The 18853-nt window shown below is 65.1% G+C and overlaps 2 protein-coding genes across 11 annotated transcripts in view; one reads left to right on the top strand and one right to left on the bottom strand.

Annotated features, from left to right (window-relative positions):
• ACSF3 (acyl-CoA synthetase family member 3) overlaps window positions 1-10842 on the bottom strand; it is a 50783-nt gene extending 39941 nt beyond the window's left edge. For 6 of the 10 annotated variants that reach the window (XR_016224965.1, XR_016224966.1, XM_070061929.2 and 3 more), the window contains exons 1-2: window positions 9809-9934; window positions 895-1560 (exon numbers count right to left, since the gene is read on the bottom strand). Coding sequence is in view for 8 of the 10 variants with exons in the window: in XM_070061929.2 (XP_069918030.2) it covers window positions 895-1554 (660 nt within the window). In the remaining 2 variants the exon portion in view is untranslated. Of the gene's footprint in view, window positions 1-894; window positions 1561-2998; window positions 3081-9650; window positions 9712-9808; window positions 9935-10731 lie in introns of those variants that run through there. The other 4 variants (XM_089319595.1, XM_089319594.1, XM_089319597.1 and 1 more) reach the window with 4 other exon arrangements.
• The window catches only part of LOC149121046 (uncharacterized), a 44460-nt gene continuing 29248 nt past the window's right edge, over window positions 3642-18853 (top strand). Inside the window, exons 1-2 of the mRNA XM_089319095.1 lie at window positions 3642-3748; window positions 9691-10257. Coding sequence (XP_089175221.1) covers window positions 3642-3748; window positions 9691-10257 — 674 coding nt within the window. The remainder of the gene's footprint in view (window positions 3749-9690; window positions 10258-18853) is intronic.

Raw genomic sequence — 18853 nt, 5'->3', positions numbered from 1 at the left:
TCTCAGCACCTGCAGAGAGGGGTGACAAGTGGCCACGGCTGTGCGGGTCCCTCTCAGCCTGGGGCAGAGCCACAGTCAGGGGTACACACAAGGGCTGGCAGACCCTGGAAAGGCCCCGTGCACACCTCCAAGGCAAGGCGCGAGTCAGCACGGCCTTCCCCAGCCGGGGCCCGAGCAGAGCACAGCTCTGGACCACGGACACCTGCGAGGCGCAGGGTGGCAGGGCCAGGTTGTCAGGCTTCCTCCGCTCTGCCGTGAGCCTCTGTGCGGCCGCCTGCCCGCTGGCCCTGTGCCGCCTGTGCCTCCCGCCCTCCAGGGGGCAGCACGCACTCCTGGGAGGGTGGGGTCCGAGCAGGTGCGTCCCGCCCTCCTCTGCGTGGCTCAGGCTCCTCTTCCATGGCTGCTGCTCCACAGGGGGCTGCCTCCTGGGAGGGGCAGGCCCAAGTGGGGAGCAGTGGCGCTCAGGGCCTGCGGGCACTCAGAAGCCACACTCGGGCGGCAGCTCACGGAGGGAGCCGGCGTCCTCAGAGGCTCTGGGACCCCTCGTTAGGCCCTGGCACGTGGCTGGCACCTGAGAGGCCCCACGTCACACAGTGCCCCACGCAGGACCCTCCATCCCCTGCACCCAGTGCTCGCCCAGCGCCTGCCCTCGTGGGCACAGCTGGGGCCGCGTCCGGGGACCCCTGGCTGCCAAGCGGCTCACGTGCTCTGAAGAACGGCACGGCACGCACAGTCACGAATGACCCACGGCCGAGGAAACGGACACAGGTGCGGGAGCGTCTCTGGCCCAGGGACGCTTTCCAGGAGCCAGCTCCAAGTGATGCCGCCAGCCTCGGGACGAGGGAAGCCACAGCAGAGCCCACCCCGCGGCGGCCTGTGGGACCCGGCACTCACCATGGCCCCAAGGTTGCTGTGGGTGATCAGCGCACCCTTGGGCTTCCCGGTGGTGCCGCTGGTGTAGACGATCATAGCGCCCCGGTGTCTCCACTCCCGCTCCTGGGCCTGCTCCTCTGCTGTCCCCTCTGCTGTCCCAGTGTAGACGGAGGGCGAGAGGGGCAAGAGCGGGACCCCCAGCTTTCTGGCAACTGGGCTCAGGAGCTCCACGTGCTCCGGGCTGGCCACAGCCACGGAGCTCTGGGAGTCCCGGAGGAAGTACTCGAGCTGGGCCTCGGGGTGCTTCCTGTAGAGGGGGACGGCGATGCCACCGCTCATCCATGAGGCCCACTGGGCAACGACGTAGGCGGCGTCGTTGGAGCACAGGAAGGACACGCGTTCCTCTCGGAGGTCCTCGCTGCCACGGAGCCTGCAGATCTCCCGAGACAGCTGCAGGCTGCGGCGGTACAGCTCCTTGTAGGTGTGGCGGCCGTGCTGGTCGACCAGGGCAATTCTGTCCCCAAAGCCCAGTGCTCGGGTGAAGACGGGGGCTGTCCTGTCCGAGGGGAGCCCCGGGGCTGTGTGTGTCGCAGGAGCAGATCGGCAGGAGGCTAAGACACACAGCAGGCGTCGAAAGGGCCGCATCGAGTGGGGCGACACTGCACGGGCAAACACCCCCATAGTCAACTGGGGACAAAGCAAGGGCACAGCAGTTAGCGGCTTCCTGGTGCGTCCTGGCAGCACCCTTCCCCGGCCGGCGCCGTGGTGCAGTGTGCCGACGCCACCTGCGATGCTGGGTTCCCACATCAGACAGTCGGGGGACTTGGCTGCTCAGCTTCTGATCCGGCTCCCTACTAATGCACCTGAGAAGGCAGCGGAGGATGCCCCAAGTATTTGGGTCTCTGCCATCCAAGTGGGAGACCAGGAAGGAGTTCCTGGCTCCTGGCTTTGGCACAGCCCAGCCATTTGGGAAGTGAGCAAGCAGATGGAAGGTCTCTCTCTGTCACTCTGCCTTTCAAATAAATAAATGTTAAAAACCAAACACCCGGGGCCGGTGCTATGGCACAGAGGGTTAAAGCCCTGGCCTGAAGCGATGGCATCCCATATGGGCGCTGGTTCGAGACCCGGCTGCTCCACTTCCAGTCCAGCTCTCTGCTGTGGCCTGGGAAGGCAGTAGAAGATGGCCCAAGTCCTTGGGCCCCTGCACCGGCGTGGGAGACCGGGAAGAAGCTCCTGACTTCAGATCAGCGCAGTTCTGGTGGTTGCAGCCATCTGGGGAGTGAACCAGCAGATGGAAGACCTCTCTATCTCCACCTCTCTCTGTAACTCTGTCTTTCAAATAAATAATAAAATAAATCTTAAAAAAAAAAAAAAAGGTAAAAAACCAGACACCTTCTGAAACCCTAGAAGAAGCTCACTCCGAACCACAGGGCGACACCCCCAAACACTGATGGGCAGTGCTGGCTAACACAGCGGCTCAGGAGGTCCACCCAGCCTCTCAGCCACCTCAAGACCCCCAAACACTGATGGGCACTGCTGGCTAACACAGCGGCTCAGGAGGTCCACCCCCCAGCCTCTCAGCCACCTCAAGACTCTCAAACACGGATCGGCAGTGCTAACACAGCAGCTCAGGAGGGTCACCCCCCAGCCTCTCAGCCACCTCAAGACTCTCAAACACGGATGGGCAGTGCTGACACAGCGGCTCAGGAGGTCCACCCAGCCTCTCAGCCACCTCAAGATTCTCAAACACGGATGGGCAGTGCTGACACAGCGGCTCAGGAGGTCCACCCCCCAGCCTCTCAGCCACCTCAAGACTCTCAACAATGAAACCAACCAGGGAAAACCAAGCAGCAGCAGTGAAATTCAACAAACTTGAGGTGAATTCCGGTGAACGCTTTAGACGTGTCTGGGCAGCTGAATGACACCAGTGACAGCCAATCAGAACTCAAATTGAGCACGCAGCTCTGCTGAGTGTAGCCAATCAGAACTAAGGTGTAATCAGGACGACCCCAGCCAAAATGCCAGAAAAAGGTGCTCCCCAGCCTGCGGCGGCCGCTCTGCCCCGCGATCTCCGCTCGACCCTCCCCGCCGCACGGACCCAAGGACGCCCCTGTGACCCACACACCTCAGGGCTCCCGCACCGCGGACTCCGAACGTCTCCCTGTGACTGCTCCTCACATCCAAGGCGGTCACAGGTGCTATCAGTGTGACCTTTGTCCCAGCTGCCTGCCACATGCCTCTCTCCAACTCAGCCCCACAGCTACGGGGGAAGCAGAGAGCCTGCCCACTGCAGCTCATTCACAGGGCGGCACAGCTCCACGCAGCTGCCTGGTGCAGCTCATTCACAAGGCCGACACTCGTGCAGGGCGGCACAGCTCCACGCAGCTGGGCTGCTCCCGACGAGCAGGCTCTGCCAGCCACAGTGAGTCTGTCTGAGCCCAAGGTGGGGGCAGTGGGTTAGGCTGCCCCTGCGACGCAGGTCCCAGATCAGGACACCAGTTCACGTCCCGCTGCTCCTTCCCACCCGGCTCCCTGCCAATGCTCCTGGGAAGCAGCAGGAGGTGGCCCGAGTGCTTGGGCCCTGCCACCACGTGGAGACCTGGATGGAGTTCCTGGCTCCTGGCTCCCGTCTGTCCCAGCCCGAAAAACTGCAGCCACCTGGGGAGTGAACCAGCAGGAAGCTCTCTCTCTCTGTAGCCCCCGTGTCTGCCACTCTGCCTTGCAAACAAAACATGTTTATAACCCACAAACAGGAGCACTAAATGACGATGGAAACCATCAGCCAGAAGCGCCAGGGGAACTCCAAGGGCCCCCACCCCTGCCAGCTCAACAGCAGCGTCCGCCCTGGTGCCGAGCCCCTCACTCCGCAGCTCCTGTAGGAACGCGGCTTTCCCCAGCCCCGCCTCGGGCAGGAGCTACAGGCTACCCACTCTCCTCCTGGGCACTGCGGCCTCCACACCCCCCGAGCCGTCGCTGTGGCTCGCGGTGAGGGCCCTGAGCCCGCGTGGACGCTGAGGAGGGCATGGATCAGCTGACTGGGCCCTAAAGGTCTTATGTGTTCTGTTTGGCGAGAACCACACGTATGGTACGACTCGTTTGCACTCTGTGCTCGGGCCGTCAGCTGCCCTGTTCAGGACCTGAGCCACACGGTGCTCGGCGGCAGCCAGATCTGAGGTTGGAGAGAGCAGCTGCCCAGAGCCCCCACGCAGTCCCCACGGCCCTCCCCAGCCGAGGCTGAGCCCACACCTGCCCCAGCAGGAGATGTGACGCGGATCTCACCGAGGCCGAAGGCGGCACCCTCCTCCCCCGGGGACGGGCGCTGGGACCCCGGGCCCCGCTGAATGCCGAGGCTGAGCCCGCCTGCCTGTGCGGGGCCCCAGCCGCACCACACTCGCCGTCTCCAGGATGAACAACGCGACCAGGTACAGGCCGGGGCCTCGCCCTGCCTGGCAGGCCCTGGTTGTCGGCAAAGGGCAGGCGCCCGTCTCCTCACTCCTCTGGCAGGAACTGGCAGGGGGAGGCCGACGCCGCGGCATCTGTTGCGTGGACTAGAGTTTTGTTCTCTGCTCTCAGCGTAAAAAACAGCTTGCACACCACGAGCACGTGTGGACAAAACGAGCTCAGCACAGGACCAGCGGCGCGAGGCGTCTTCTGTTGAGTCCTCAGCCACTGACTGGGTTTTGCGCCTGTGCTGTGGCTGGCGGGTTTCTCCCTCTTGCCAGGGGCTCCCGCTACAACACTGCCCCACCCCCAAGCCAACCCAAGGCTCTCCTGCCTCCACCAGGGCGGGAGGAGAAAGGGCACGCGGGCCCACCTGGGGCCCAGCGTGCTGGGCTGCTCCGAGGTTCTACGTGAAAATTATTTGTTTTCCTCTTATTTGAAAGGCAGAGACACAGGGAGATCGTCCATCTGCTGGTTCACTGCCCAAATGCCCACAACAGCCAGGGCGCGGCCAGGCCTAAGCCAGGAGCCTGCGACTCCATCTGAGCTCCCGACGCAGCTGGCAGGAACCACCTGAGCCGTCACCTGCTGCCTCCCAGGTGTGCATGAGCAAGAAGCCAGATCAGAAATGGAGCTGGGCCAGCGCCGTGGCTCACTAGGCTAATCCTCCGCCTGCGGCGCCGGCACCCCGGGTTCTAGTCCCGGTTGGGGCGCCGGATTCTGTCCCAGTTGCTCCTCTTCCAGTCCAGCTCTCTGCTGTGGCCCGGGAGTGCAGTGGAGGATGGCCCAGGTGCTTGGGCACCTGTACCCGCATGGGAGACCAGGAGAAGCACTTGGCTCCCGGCTTCGGATCAGCGCAGCGCAAGCCGTAGCAGCCATTTGGGGGGTTAACCAACAGAAAAAGGAAGACTTTTCTCTCCGTCTCTCTCTAACTCTTTCTGTCAAAAGAAAAGAAAAGAAAAGAAAAGAGAAAAGGAACGGAGCTGGGATCAAATTCTCGTACGTGACGTGGAGGACCCGCGGGGCGTCACGCCCACGCCCAGGACCACATGGTAACCGCCGCCCCGACGGTCTCAGCTCTCACACCCCCCGCGCTGGGGGAGGGCCCAGGACTTCTCAGGCTGGGGAGCGCATGCTGCCCCGCCCACACACCTGGTTTCAGGCCCTGGAGACGCCTGGCAGCCGCCAAGGAAGCAGCTGGGCCTGAGCAGGGAGCCGCAAACGTGACAAGCACGGCGCGAGCCGGCTGCCGACGCGAGCAGGTGACGCGCAGGGGCTGCGGCTTCCTCTCTCTCCCCACCAAGGCTTCGCTGTTTGCTTCACAGGCAGGGTAAACACAAACAGAAAATCTGCCAACAGAGAACCTGCTGAACAGAAGCTCACGCCAGGCCCCAGGCCAGACTCCTGCCAGGAGAGCACAGAGCCCCGGGGCGTGCGAGAGCAAGGGCGGCTTCGGCAGGCAGCTGGCGAGGTGCTCACGCCAGCTGGCCAAGGACAGCCGCCAGGGCTCCTCCAGCCTCTCCCCACAGGCGTCAGAGCACCACGGCCGCAGCCGCAGCCACCAGGATGGCACGGTTCTCCTCCAGGGCCTCGGAAGACAGGCGCCTGCCGCCTCTCCCCCAGGCGAGCGACCCCCAGCACCAGCAGGCCCGGGGCACCGCACCAGGCGGTCCTGGGTGTGAGGGCTGAGAGCCAACGTCTGGACGCACCTGGGCTCCAGGTGACAAGGGAGGGGTCTGACGGGACCCTCCGGACGGCCCGTCACCGCCACAGCTGTTGATGGCAGCAGATCTGCATGTGGGAGAGCTTGCCCGTGTCCGTAACAGCCTGTGAACTAAGGACCTCACCTGACCCACAAACTCACTGGGGGACTGGGCAGATGTGGGGAGCAGGCGGCCATGCTGCCACACCCCGCACGCAGGGCCCAGCCTACTCCTGCTGGGGGACACGGCTCACTGCCCAGGCCTCCGGTCAGCTGGGGGAGGGGGGCTTCCACTCGGCCATCAGAACAGAAGCACACAGCACGTGCAAACCTGTGTCCCCACAGATGTACCGTAAGAGCGAATCCTAAGGAAATAATCAAACCTCCAGAGAAGCACACAGAACGTTCACTGCACGGCCGCTCGGATGCAGACCAGGCGCAACGAGCCCACACGGGGCGTGCACATGCACACACGCATGTGCACACGCACACACACATGTGCACACGCACACGCGCGGGCGGGGAGGCACTGCCCAGGAAAGCACAGCCCCCGCACAAAGGCTCAGAGGCTGAGGCCCGCGGGGTCAGGGGCTTCCCTCTCAGAGCCCCTCAGTCGTCTCCCCCTCAGCTGCGGGAGCCGCAGGGCCCTTGTGATCAGAGAAGGAAAAGCTCATCAGTGCGCTTCTAAGACAAGCGTGGGCTGGCCCCGAGGCGCAGCGCGTTAGGCTGCCAGCAGCGACGGCACCGTCCCGTATCACCAGTTCTCTAACGCACCTGGGAGGGCAACAGGTGGCGGCCCTGACACCTGGGCCCCTGCTACCCCCGTGGGAAACCCAGATGGAGTTCCAGGCTTCAGCCTGGTCCAGCCCTGGCTGTTGTGGCCATTTGGAGAGTGAACCAGTGGACGGAAGCTTTCTCTCCTCGCTCTCTCCCTCTCTCTGCTTTCCCTCTCCCCTTCCAGCCACTGTGTCTTTCAAACAAACAAAAACAAATCTTTAAAAAAAGTAAAAGATGGGGCCGGCACTGTGGTATAGCGGATAAAGCGGCCGCCTGCAGTGCTGCCATCCCATATGGGCACCGGTTCAAGACCCAGCTGCTCCACTTCCGATTCAGCTCCCTGCTATGGCCTGGGAAAGCAGTGGAAGATGGCCCAAGTCCTTGGGCCCCTGCACCTGTGTGGGAGACCTGGAAGAAGCTCCTGGCTTCAGATCAACCCTTCCCCAACCCTTGTAGCCATTTGGGGAGTGAACCAGCGGACAGAAGACCTTTCTCTCTCTCTCTGTGCCTCTCCTCTCTCTGTGTAACTCTTTCAAGTAAATATAAATAAAATTTATTAAAATAAAAAATAAAAATTTTTAATTAAAAAAAGTAAAAGAGGTACTTCAACTTCAGCGTTACCATTTTATTTTAAACCAAAAACAAAGTCGAAGAAACACTAAAGAGTCCAAGATACTCGTAGTCGTCTTCAGCTGCTCTCAAAATGAGACACAAACATCCCAACAAAGCTTTCCTCTCTGGTTAAAGCCGCAGGCGCACAATCCAGCCTGATGATGAACTCAGCTCCAACAAAGTGAGCCCAGGCACCTGCCAGCCACCCCGAGCCTGTGTCGGGACGCCCTGACAGCAGGGACCTGGGCCCCAAGTTGTAAAGGACACCCTGACAGCGGGGACCTGGGCCCGAGCCTGTGTCGGGACTCCCTGACAGTGACCTGGGCCCCGAGTTGTATAAGGACACCCTGACAGCGGGGCCCTGGGCCCTGAGCCTGTGTCGGGACACCCTGACAGCGGGGACCTGGGCCCGAGCCTGTGTCGGGACTCCCTGACAGTGACCTGGGCCCCGAGTTGTAAAGGACACCCTGACAGCGGGGACCTGGGCCCTGAGCCTGTGTCGGGACGCCCTGACAGCAGGGACCTGGGCCCCAAGTTGTAAAGGACACCCTGACAGCGGGGACCTGGGCCCTGAGCCTGTGTCGGGACACCCTGACAGCGGGGCCCTGGGCCCGAGCCTGTGTCGGGACACCCTGACAGCGGGGACCTGGGCCCGAGCCTGTGTCGGGACACCCTGACAGCGGGGACCTGGGCCCGAGCCTGTGTCGGGACACCCTGACAGTGACCTGGGCCCCGAGTTGTAAAGGACACCCTGACAGCGGGGACCTGGGCCCTGAGCCTGTGTCGGGACGCCCTGACAGCAGGGACCTGGGCCCCAAGTTGTAAAGGACACCCTGACAGCGGGGACCTGGGCCCTGAGCCTGTGTCGGGACACCCTGACAGCGGGGCCCTGGGCCCGAGTTGTATAAGGACACCCTGACAGCGGGGACCTGGGCCTGAGCCTGTGTCGGGACACCCTGACAGGGACCTGGGCCCTGAGCCTGTGTCGGGACACCCTGACAGCGGGGCCCTGGGCCTGAGCCTGTGTCGGGACACCCTGACAGCGGGGCCCTGGGCCTGAGCCTGTGTCGGGACACCCTGACAGTGACCTGGGCCCTGAGCCTGTGTCGGGACACCCTGACAGTGGGGCCCTGGCCCCGAGTTGTATAAGGACACCCTGACAGCGGGGCCCTGGCCCTGGGTTCCTCTTGGGCATCTCGCGATCCCTGAGCCACCTGCAGGTTGGGGTGGAGCCAGGTGGGCAGCAGGGCAGTGGAGCTCTTCCTGCCGCTGACAGCAGGGCTGCCCCGGACACCGCAAAGGTGGGCCAAGCCCGGGGGCTGGTGGGCGCGCCTGCCACGGACACGCGCAGAGCCAGAGTGGGGGGCAGCTGGACGGGCCCCCGCTGTGCGGGGCGGACGCGCCCGTGGGGCCTGCATTCTGTGGGGCGGGGCGGGGCTCCTGTAGGTGGACAACCAGAGGCCTGAGGACAAGCGAGGAGGGCGCCCCTCACCTCACGCTCGCGGTCACTGAGCAGTGGCTGCGGGTCAGCTGGCCCTCCAGGGAGCCACTGGCTTTCTCCCCGCTAAACACGCAGACCCGGGCCAGCCCCGCGCCGCACCACGCGCTCACCCGCTCCACGGGGACAGAGCCCACACCTTCCAGGTCATCCACCACAGCCCTGACCTGAACAAGCTGGCTGGGGCAGTGGCCGTGCCCGCCGCTCCCAGACGCCTGCAGTCCCGGGAGACGGACGCACCACAGCCCAGCCGGGGGTCCCTGCCCCTGCGTGCCCACAGCCGCACTCAACAAACCCACCCCTGCCGCCAGCGGCCGGGTGCCCCCTTCCTGGGGGAAGGCCCACGTCCGCGGGGCCACCTGCCCACCTGCCCAGGACCCTGGCCGGCAGCACAGCCCTGCTCCCCCAGGCTCGGCCGGGAAGGGCCGCACCCCGCGAGCGGCCCGAGGAATGGGAGCGAACACAGGCCCCCACGCGCAGCCGGGCTCAGCGAGACCCCGCGCCCCAATGAGCCGGGCCAGGCTCCAGGCGGTTCTGGGCGGTTCCAGAGCACTGGCTCCGCCGCCTGGGGGGCCCGCTCCCCGCCGCCCCAGCCCCGGGCGCGCTCCGCCGTGCACAGCCCGGCCCCGCCGCGCACAGCCCGCAGCCCGCGCCCGCGCCCGCGCCCGCGCCCGCGCCCGCGCCCGCGCCCGCGCCCGCGCCCGCGCCCGCGCCCGCGCCCGCGCCCGCGCCCGCGCCCGCGCCCACCTCTCCCCGCAAGCGCCTACGCGCCCCGCCCCCTCCGCAGCCCGCCGCCGCCACGTCACGCACGCGCCCGCCCCGCGCGCAGGAAGCCGGAGCGAGAGCAGAAGGGAAGCGGGGCCCACTTCCGCCGCCCCGCCCGCCCGCAGGCCGCGGGGTCGCACCTGGCTGCGGGGCTCCGCCTCGGCCCTCGGCTGCGCGCGTCCTCGCCCCGGGGCCGTCCGGGCCGGAACCGCGTCCGTCGCCTCAGCGCGGGCCCCGCCGCTGCGGTCCGTCGCCCGGGAGCGTCCCCCCGGCCGCGCGCTGCGGTCCGTCGTCCCCCGACCAGGCGCGGCGGGTTCCGGGCGCGGACGTTCCGCCCCTGCCGGCCGCCCGCTGTTCCCCGGAGTGCGGGCGCGGGGCCCTCGGTGTCCCTCGCTGCGGACCAGCGTCCACTCGGCAGCCCCAGCGGGGCCTGGGCCGGGACGGGGAGCCGTGAACCGCCCGGCGAGCAGCGGCGGCTGGGCGGCCGCAGCCGGGGGCGCTCCCCGGGAGGTGCCGCGCTGAGGCCTCCCACCCTGGGACGGGGCCGGGGAGGGATCGCCAGTGAGAAGCCACCGTGGAGTGGGGTCCAGTGAGCCCGCCAGCCGGGGCAGCCCGGGAGCGGGACCTGTCTCCCACTGGTGAAGGCAACCACGGGCAGCCGAGTGCCCGCAGCTCGCCCCCTGCGCTACCAGGGCCTCCGGGACTCCGACTCATTGCCTGGGTCATTTGGCCAGCTGGGGCTGGGTTCAGGGCCCAGCTGTGGCTCCCGTCTCCAGCTTCCTGCTCATGCCCGTCAGAGAAGTCAAGATCAGCAAACCTAAGGCCACAGAGGACCCCCGTCCCCAGCTCAGGGCGGCCCCTCTGCACAGCGTCCACACCGGCCCCCCCAGCCTTCCCTTCCTCCCCCTCCCCTGGGGCTCTGCTGCTGCTCCCCTTTGTGGCCGAGCTCCCTCTGAACCCCGAACTCCACTTCCTGCCCCTCAGCCTGGCTGCAAGACTGAAGGAAGAGACACCGACCCCCTCCTGGCCTTAAGGACGAGCCATGCAGGAGCTGCATCCTCACCGGTGCTCACGTGCAAACCGGGACACAGCCTCACTGTCCAGCAGGAAAACCAGAGTCCACGTGGCCATCAAGAGGATCAGTTCCGGGAGCCGGCGCTGTGCCATAGCTGGCTGCCGTCTCGTGTCCCGGCTGCTCCGCTTCCGATCCACTCCCTGCTGACCCACCTGGGAAACCAGGGGAAGACGGCCCAAGTGCTGGGGCCCCTGCACTCACGTCGGGGATCCGGAAGAAGCTTCTGGCTCCGGATGGGCCCAGCTGCAGCCATTCGAACAGCAGATGCAAGATCTCTGTCTCCCCCTCTGGAACTCTTTCAAAACAGAATTTTTAAAGAGGATAATTAGAAACTAGAGACGGCCGTGGCTGGAGAGTGCGGTGGAGACGGCCGTGGCTGGGGAGTGTGGTGGTGGAGGCGGCCGTGGCTGGGGAGTGTGGTGGAGACGGCCGTGGCTGGGCAGTGTGGTGGAGACGGCCGTGGCTGGGGAGTGCGGTGGAGACGGCCGTGGCTGGGGAGTGTGCAGTGACAGCCGTGGCTGGGGAGTGTGCGGTGGTGACGGCCGTGGCTGGGGAGTGCGGTGGAGACGGCCGTGGCTCAGCCTCGTGCGCCCATGCAGGCCACAGCCTGGGTGCTCTGGGGTGCGGGGCCCTGGCTGCATGGAGAACCACGCCACACGGGAGGCACAGACCTCGCCCCACCTGCTGGGCCTGCGCCCCCCCCAGCTGCTGGTGCCCGCCACCCCACTGCCAGGAGCTGCTGACGCAGCCTAGGGCTCGGACTGTGGAAGGGAGCGTGTCGGCCCCAGCACCCAGTCCGTCACATGTGAGCACCTCCCGCCTCCAAACGACTGGTCCTGCACCTGTGGCGTCTTTGAGCCCCCCCCCCCCATGCTCTGCAGTGGGGCAGCTCCCCCACCACCTGGCCCTGCCGAGCCTCCTCACCCCACAATCCAGCTGTAGCCTGGGGCCTTGGCTGGAGCCTGTCTTCCGGAGCCCCCCCCCCCCCCTGGATAATTCCCACAGAGCTCCGTGAGCCCAAACTGCCGGGCGTCTGGGTCACCTCCCCCTGGGTGGGGCAAAGCAGCCCCAGCTGCCAGCGGTTTGCTCCCCGTGGCAGACGGCACAGGCTTCCTTCCTGCAGGTGTGCTGGCCGGGGCGCTCTTAGGCCGGGGGCACTGGTGCCCGCTCAGCCCAGAGGCCTCACAGAGGGCCTGCTCCTGGCAGGACTCAGCGGGTCTCAGGGCCCTGGACCCCTGCGTGGGACACTCCCACCCTGACTGCACAGGCGTGGGAGCCGCCTCGGGTGCAGCTGCTGCTCCGGGCCAGCCCTCGGAGGAAGAGGCAGCCCTGCTGACCCCTGGATTCCAGCCGCAGCAGAGCCCCGAGCTGGGAAACGGGGTCACAGACGCTGATCATCTAAGGGGCAGTTGGCATGCAGCAGAGAGGAGTCTTCAGAACGCGTGGAGGGTGGGCGTTGGGCCCAGCACCGAGACACCTGCGTCCGCCCTAGTGTGCCGGATTCCGGCCAAGGCACACCCTGGGTGGCGGCGGCAATGGCTCAGTAGCTGGGTCCCTGCCACCCACGTGGGAGGCCTGGAGTGGCTTCACCACTCCCCGCTCCAGCATCCAGTGTTGTGGGTGTTTGGGGAGTGGCCAGTGGGTGGGACATTTCTCTTTCGGCCTCTCCAAAAACTAGAAGTTTTTCTAAGCTCGTGGAAAATGCCTATTACAGCAAAACTCGGCGTGGGTTTCAAGATGTTTCGCATCAGAATAAACAGACGCCCGACTACGTCTTCCCCGACACTGGTGAAGTGCCCTCATGGCCACTGCCTTGGAGCCCGGGCTCCTACCCCAACGTGGGGACGCCCACTGTCAGCAGATGCTGCCTGAGCTCACTGGGAGATGCCGCGAGCTGCTCTTGGCTCAGGGCCTGGGAGGCAGCCCGCGTTCCATCACCAGACGTCTGCCTCGGTCTCCGGATCACGAGATGGGAGGGGCGCACGAGACCCCCGGGCAAACAAGTGGCTTCAAGCACGACTTGCGTGGGAAAAGCCTTTGAAGTGGTCCTCGAGGGAGGAGCGGGGTTTGGACATGGGAGACGGGAGGAGAAGCCAGCTTAGCTTGGGGAGCAGCCCAGGCAGAGGAGCAGGGGCAGGACGGCCGGGCCAGGGGCAGCAGGGGCGGGGGCAGGTGCAGGATGGCCAGGCCGGGGCAGCCCAGGGGCAGCAGAGGCAGTGGGGGCAGGACGGCCAGGCCCGGGGCAGCTCAGAGGAAGGGACAGGGGCAGGATGGCCGGGCCAGGGGCAAGAGCAGGTGCAGGATGGCCAGGCCAGGCAGCTCAGGGACAGCTCAGGGGCAGGGGCAGGATGGTCAGGCCCGGGGCAGCTCAGGCGCAGGACAGCCAGGCCAGGGGCAGCTCAGGGACAGCTCAGGGGCAGGGGCAGGACAGCCAGGCCCGGGGCAGCTCAGGGGCAGGGCAGGATGGCCAGGCCCGGGGCAGCTCAGGGGCAGGGCAGGATGGCCAGGGGCAGCTCAGGGGCAGGGGCAGGATGGCCAGGCCCGGGGCAGCTCAGGGGCAGCCGTGCAGCGCTGGAGCAGACCTCCGTGGCTCAGCAGGGCCAGACCCACCTCGGCCTCCTCCTGCGTGTCCACGTGCAGGAGGCCTGTGTCCCTGTCTGAGCAGAGTGAGGGCAGGTGTCCTGCCACAGCCCACCCAGCGCCTGTGTGCCCGTCTGTGACATGGGCTGGCCGTGGGGTGGTCCGCAGGTAGAGCCTCAGGGACACAGGATCCGGGGATCGTGGAGCTGTCCCACGCCCAGGCCTAGGGCTGATGAGGCACCCACACGACTGACTCAGATGCGACGACGGCTCACATGTGATGATGGTCAGTCCATACGTGACGACTGACTCACACAGGACGGCAGTTCACACACGTGATGGTCCATACGTGATGACGGTTCACATGTGATGACTGGCTCCCATGTGACGACGGTTCGCACGTGATGGTGGCACAGCGCAGCCCTCTGGTACAGTGGAGCCGCAGTGGGCAGGAGCGCCTGCCCCAGCCTAGATGCAGCCTCACGGGGTGAGCGTTGTGCCCCCTACAGAAAGGCCCAGGCTTCCTGGAGTGGATGGGGCAGATGAGCCTGGCCGTTTGCTTGCACCACAGGTGCAGGGATCCACTGTCTTCCCGGGCGCGGGCCTGTGGTGCACGCCAGTCCTGAGGGCACCAGAGCCAGGGCGGCCCCTGAGCTGGGCCCCGCACGGGCCTGAGCCAGTGGCCCCCGGCCACCTGCGCTGCGAGCTTGGGAGCTCCCGTGACCTTCACCACTGCACCTCAGCGTGGCCCACAGGTGCCACCCTGGTCCTGGCCACCGTGCTCCCTCGAGGGCACGGCCATGGCATGAGGCCCACTCTGCCCCCCACGGCTTTGTGTCCACCCTCATGACACGAGAAGTCCACGGGAAAGGAATTAAAAGTTCATCTGCTGCTGGCCGGCGCCGCGGCTCACTAGGCTAATCCTCCGCCTAGCGGCGCCGGCACACCGGGTTCTAATCCCGGTCGGGGCGCCAGATTCTGTCCCGGTTGCCCCTCTTCCAGGCCAGCTCTCTGCTGTGGCCAGGGAGTGCAGTGGAGGATGGCCCAGGTGCTTGGGCCCTGCACCTCATGGGAGACCAGGAAAAGCACCTGGCTCCTGCCATCGGATCAGCGCGGTGCACCGGCCGCAGCGCGCCGGCCGCGGCAGCCATTGGAGGGTGAACCAACGGCAAAAGGAAGACCTTTCTCTCTCTCTCTTTCACTGTCCACTCTGCCTGTCAAAAAAAAAAAAAAAAAAAAAAAAGTTCATCTGCTGCGAAAACTGTGTGAACCCACCGTTTGCTCACGTCGTTTCCCTCATTGTTTGCGACAGCCGAGTCTCCAAGTCAGCTCAGGTCTCGAGGGTCGGGGTAGACGTGGGTTCTGGGGACGCCGCCCCACCCAGCACCTGGGCGTGAGGGGGACGCGTGGACCATTCCCCGCAGAGCTCGGCCCTGGCTCCCGGATCCCACGTAAAGAAGCCACTGGGCTGTCCCCTGCTGGGGGCACGCTTTCCCCACGTGGCCTCAAATCGTACGTCTGGAGCTGCCTCGGGAAGCCGCCCTCAGCGCCCCAGCCCTTCCCAGAATTGTGTCTGCAGCAGAAAGTGAGGCCACGGTCGCCCCAAGGCAGACGGCCACGCGCGCCCACGCTGGGTGTGGACGGCCACGCGAGCCCCCTGTACAAAACGTGGTCAGCAGACGAGGGCCTCCATCCTCCTCCAGCACGCTGCCCTCGCTGCGTGGAGCCGGCGGGGGCGGTCACCAGGCTCCGCCAGCCCCCCGCCAGCCCCCGCGGAGGACGAGCCTCCCCGGCCCACGGCCACACATCCCGCTAAGAACACACGTTGCAATTCCCCGAGTGTGGAGCTGCCAGAGCCAAGCAATTCGTTGCCCTGTCCCAAACGCAGGACTGAGAGGACCTGGGCTCCCCGAGGCGGCGGACTGGACACTGCCCTGGCAGCAGGGCTTGCTGGGGACAGGTGCAGGTCGCCCTGACGCCCAGCGCTTGCTGCTGCTGTGAGGCGGACACGCCACCCCGGGGACGGGGCCGAGGGCAGAAGCACTGTGGCCGCGGACACAGGCCAAGTGCTGGATCTTAGGACCTCAGCTGGGTGTGTGGCTGCCTCCCAGGACACTGGGGCGTTGGGTCTGAGTGCAGCGCCCAGCACCAGCTGTGCCATGACGAGTGGTGGTCCTTCCAGGGCACCCCCCTCGCAGCACCAGGCACAGTCCTGGCCACTCTGCTCCCAAGTGCTTGAATTCCTGCCCCGCGTGCGGGAGGCCTGATGCAGTCCCGGGCTCCTGACTCCAGCCCTGTCCAGCCCTTGCTGTTGCAGCTACGTGGGAAGTGAACCAGCAGACGATACAAATGCTCACTCGCTCGCTCGCTCTCTCTCTGCCTTTCAAATAAATTAAAGTAAATAAATAAATAAATCGTTTGAAAAAGATAAAATAAGTAAATAAGGCTTTGAGAATCCGGGTGGTCTGAGCGTAGAGACAGGTGGGAGACGCCCCAGGGGCGCACAGCAGCTCCTCAGGGCTGGGGCTGCCGGTTCTGCCGCTCGGCCACAGATCCTGCGCTCCCCGCTTCCTGGGGGGCCTGGGGAAACTACCCCTCCCCCGGGCGAGCATGGCCGTGGGCGTCAGCAGCTGTGCGGGCCGGGGCTGCCCTGTGCCTCAGCTCCGCTGTGGGGAGCCCTGAGTCTGGAAGGCACCCCACAGAGATGGGGGATTGGGGCCGGGTGCAGGGCGGGCGGTGGCTGCAGACGGAGGAGCCCTGCGCCGGGGCACCTGCACCTCCTTTCAGCCCCTCTGATGAAGACCCCGGTGCACCGGGGGCCTGCAGCCCAGCCTGCCAGCGGCTGAGCAGCTGGGACGACCACCGTCAGTCATTCAGCAGCCCCCCGGGCCGAGCACCCGCACACCTGCAGGAGGAATGGGCCAGCAGCCCCTGGGCTATGGGCTGTTCAGTGCAGCCAGCCCCGTCCCTGTCCTCCTCCATCTGGGAGCAGCCAGCTCCAGATCCCAGGTTCTCACTCCCAGGCTCCCTGGAGGGCACTTGGCCAGCATCACCACCATCATCATCACCACCATCACCATCACCATCATCATCATCACCACCACCACCATCACCACCACCATCACCACCATCACCACCACCACCACCATCATCATCATCACCATCACCACCATCACCATCACCACCATCACCATCATCACCATCATCATCACCACCATCACCACCACCACCATCATCACCACCATCACCATCATCATCATCACCATCACCACCATCACCATCACCATCACCATCACCACCATCATCATCATCACCATCACCACCACCATCATCATCATCACCACCATCACCATCACCATCACCACCATCATCATCACCACCATCACCACCACCACCATCACCATCACCATCACCACCATCACCATCACCATCACCATCACCACCATCATCATCATCACCATCACCACCACCACCATCACCATCACCACCATCACCATCACCATCACCACCATCACCACCATCACCATCACCATCACCATCACCACCATCATCATCATCACCATCACCACCATCATCATCATCATCACCACCATCACCATCACCATCATCACCATCACCACCACCATCACCATCACCACCATCATCATCACCACCATCACCACCACCACCATCACCATCACCATCACCATCACCACCATCACCACCATCACCATCACCATCACCACCATCATCATCATCACCACCACCACCATCACCATCACCATCACCACCATCACCATCACCATCACCACCATCACCACCACCATCACCATCACCACCATCATCATCACCACCATCACCACCACCACCATCACCATCACCATCATCATCACCACCATCACCACCATCATCATCATCATCACCACCATCATCATCATCATCACCATCACCACCACCACCACCATCACCATCACCACCACCACCATCACCACCACCACCATCATCGCCACTTTCACTATCCTGGTGCAGCAGTGCCCACTGGGTAGGCACCTCCTCTGAGCTGGGAACGTGCACGGGGTCACCTCGTTTGGCCTTCTCAGGGACCTGGGAGGGTAGAGGTGTTCCCGACCCTCCTTCAGCGAGGTTAGCTGGGGTGGGGATCTAGGGATCCTGCAGGTCCAGAGCTCGTAGGAGGTGGAGCTGGGGGGACTCCCCGGGACACATTCCAGCCTCTGTCTCCCTTTTCTGTCTCTTCTGAGACCCGTCTCTCCTTGGGGGTGGTTCCCAGAGTCCCGGGGGCACGCTGCTGGGCTGCTCCGGGCTGTCTCCAAGCTCCCAGGGATTCTCAAGTGTCTAGGGCTGTGAGCCCTGGGTGGGCTCGGAGCTAAGTCTGGGGTCACCAGCCCCTCTCTGGGTCTCCCGTGGTGCCTATCGCCGGCCGGCATGCTGGGCCGTGGAGGTGGCCAGTGATGCCTGTATGGGAAGGGACCCTGAAGTCCCAGGAGGTGGGGGGGAGGGGCAGCAGGAAGCCAGGGCAGGGCCTCCAGGCCGAGGCCCCGCTGCTCTGGGCAACACACTCTGCAAACAGGAGCCACAGCTGCAGGGCAGAGCCTGGCACACGTGCTCAGCGCCCCGGCTGCCTGCCACATGTCTGCCCGCCAGACGGAGCCCTGCCAGGGCTGGAGCGTGGCCAGCGGCGTGCCAAGGGCGTGTTTCTGCCCAGGAGCTGCAGTGTTGCTGGCGTAGCTCGGCCGGCTCCCCGGGCGTCCCCGGGCGTCCCCGGGCAGAGCGGCAAACCCCACGAGGAGACCTCCCCCAAACCTAGAGAGACCCCCACGCAAGGAGCTGCCCAGACCTCCTGGGGTCTCACCTGGCCCACAGCAGCACCCCTGGCTGGCCCGAGGCCCAGAGCAGGCCTGCCTTCACTCCTGCGCATCCGTCCACAGTGCGGGCAGCTGCCCAGTGCCTTCTGCAAATATTTGCCGGTGGTGCTGATAAGGTGGTGGAGGTGGCGGTGTGCCCGGTCCCCTGGGCGCCCGGCCAGGCCCTGTCTGTCCTTGAGTCACAGCCCCGGTCAGCCCCACCGTGAGGGCGTTTGGCCTGCACAGGATTTGACCTTCCGTGCACAGACGCCCTCCCTGGCCCACTGGTGGATGGCAGCAAGATGTGAGGTGGGGGCTCACCCCCACCCCCAGGGCCTGTGTGCCCAGGGCCTCAGGAGAACCGGACGCAGGCCCTGTGGGGGCCTGGGCAACAGGGCCCTGGATCACAGCGGTGATCCAGTGGCAGGGCACTCGGTGGGGAGCTGCTGGAGCCCCCACCTGCTCGGGACCAGCCCCGGGAGCAGCTGGGAGACTGGACCCCGGCTTCTGCCCCAAGAGCCTGGCACTGCTCTCGGCCACAGATCCCTCCCTGTCAAAACAGGCTGGGTGAAATCTGCGGCTTACATTAAATAAATACATCTTTCCTCCAAAAATTCCCTTTTTAACCCACAAGTAATATTCATATATATACCATTGGCCAGAGTGAGCACGACACCCTGCGGAGGGGC

Source organism: Oryctolagus cuniculus, chromosome 18 (assembly GCF_051225735.1).
Source record: "Oryctolagus cuniculus isolate XC-2025 breed Fujian yellow rabbit chromosome 18, ASM5122573v1, whole genome shotgun sequence".
In the NCBI taxonomy this organism is placed as follows: domain Eukaryota; kingdom Metazoa; phylum Chordata; class Mammalia; order Lagomorpha; family Leporidae; genus Oryctolagus; species Oryctolagus cuniculus.
This window is presented reverse-complemented; position numbering and strand designations above follow the sequence as displayed.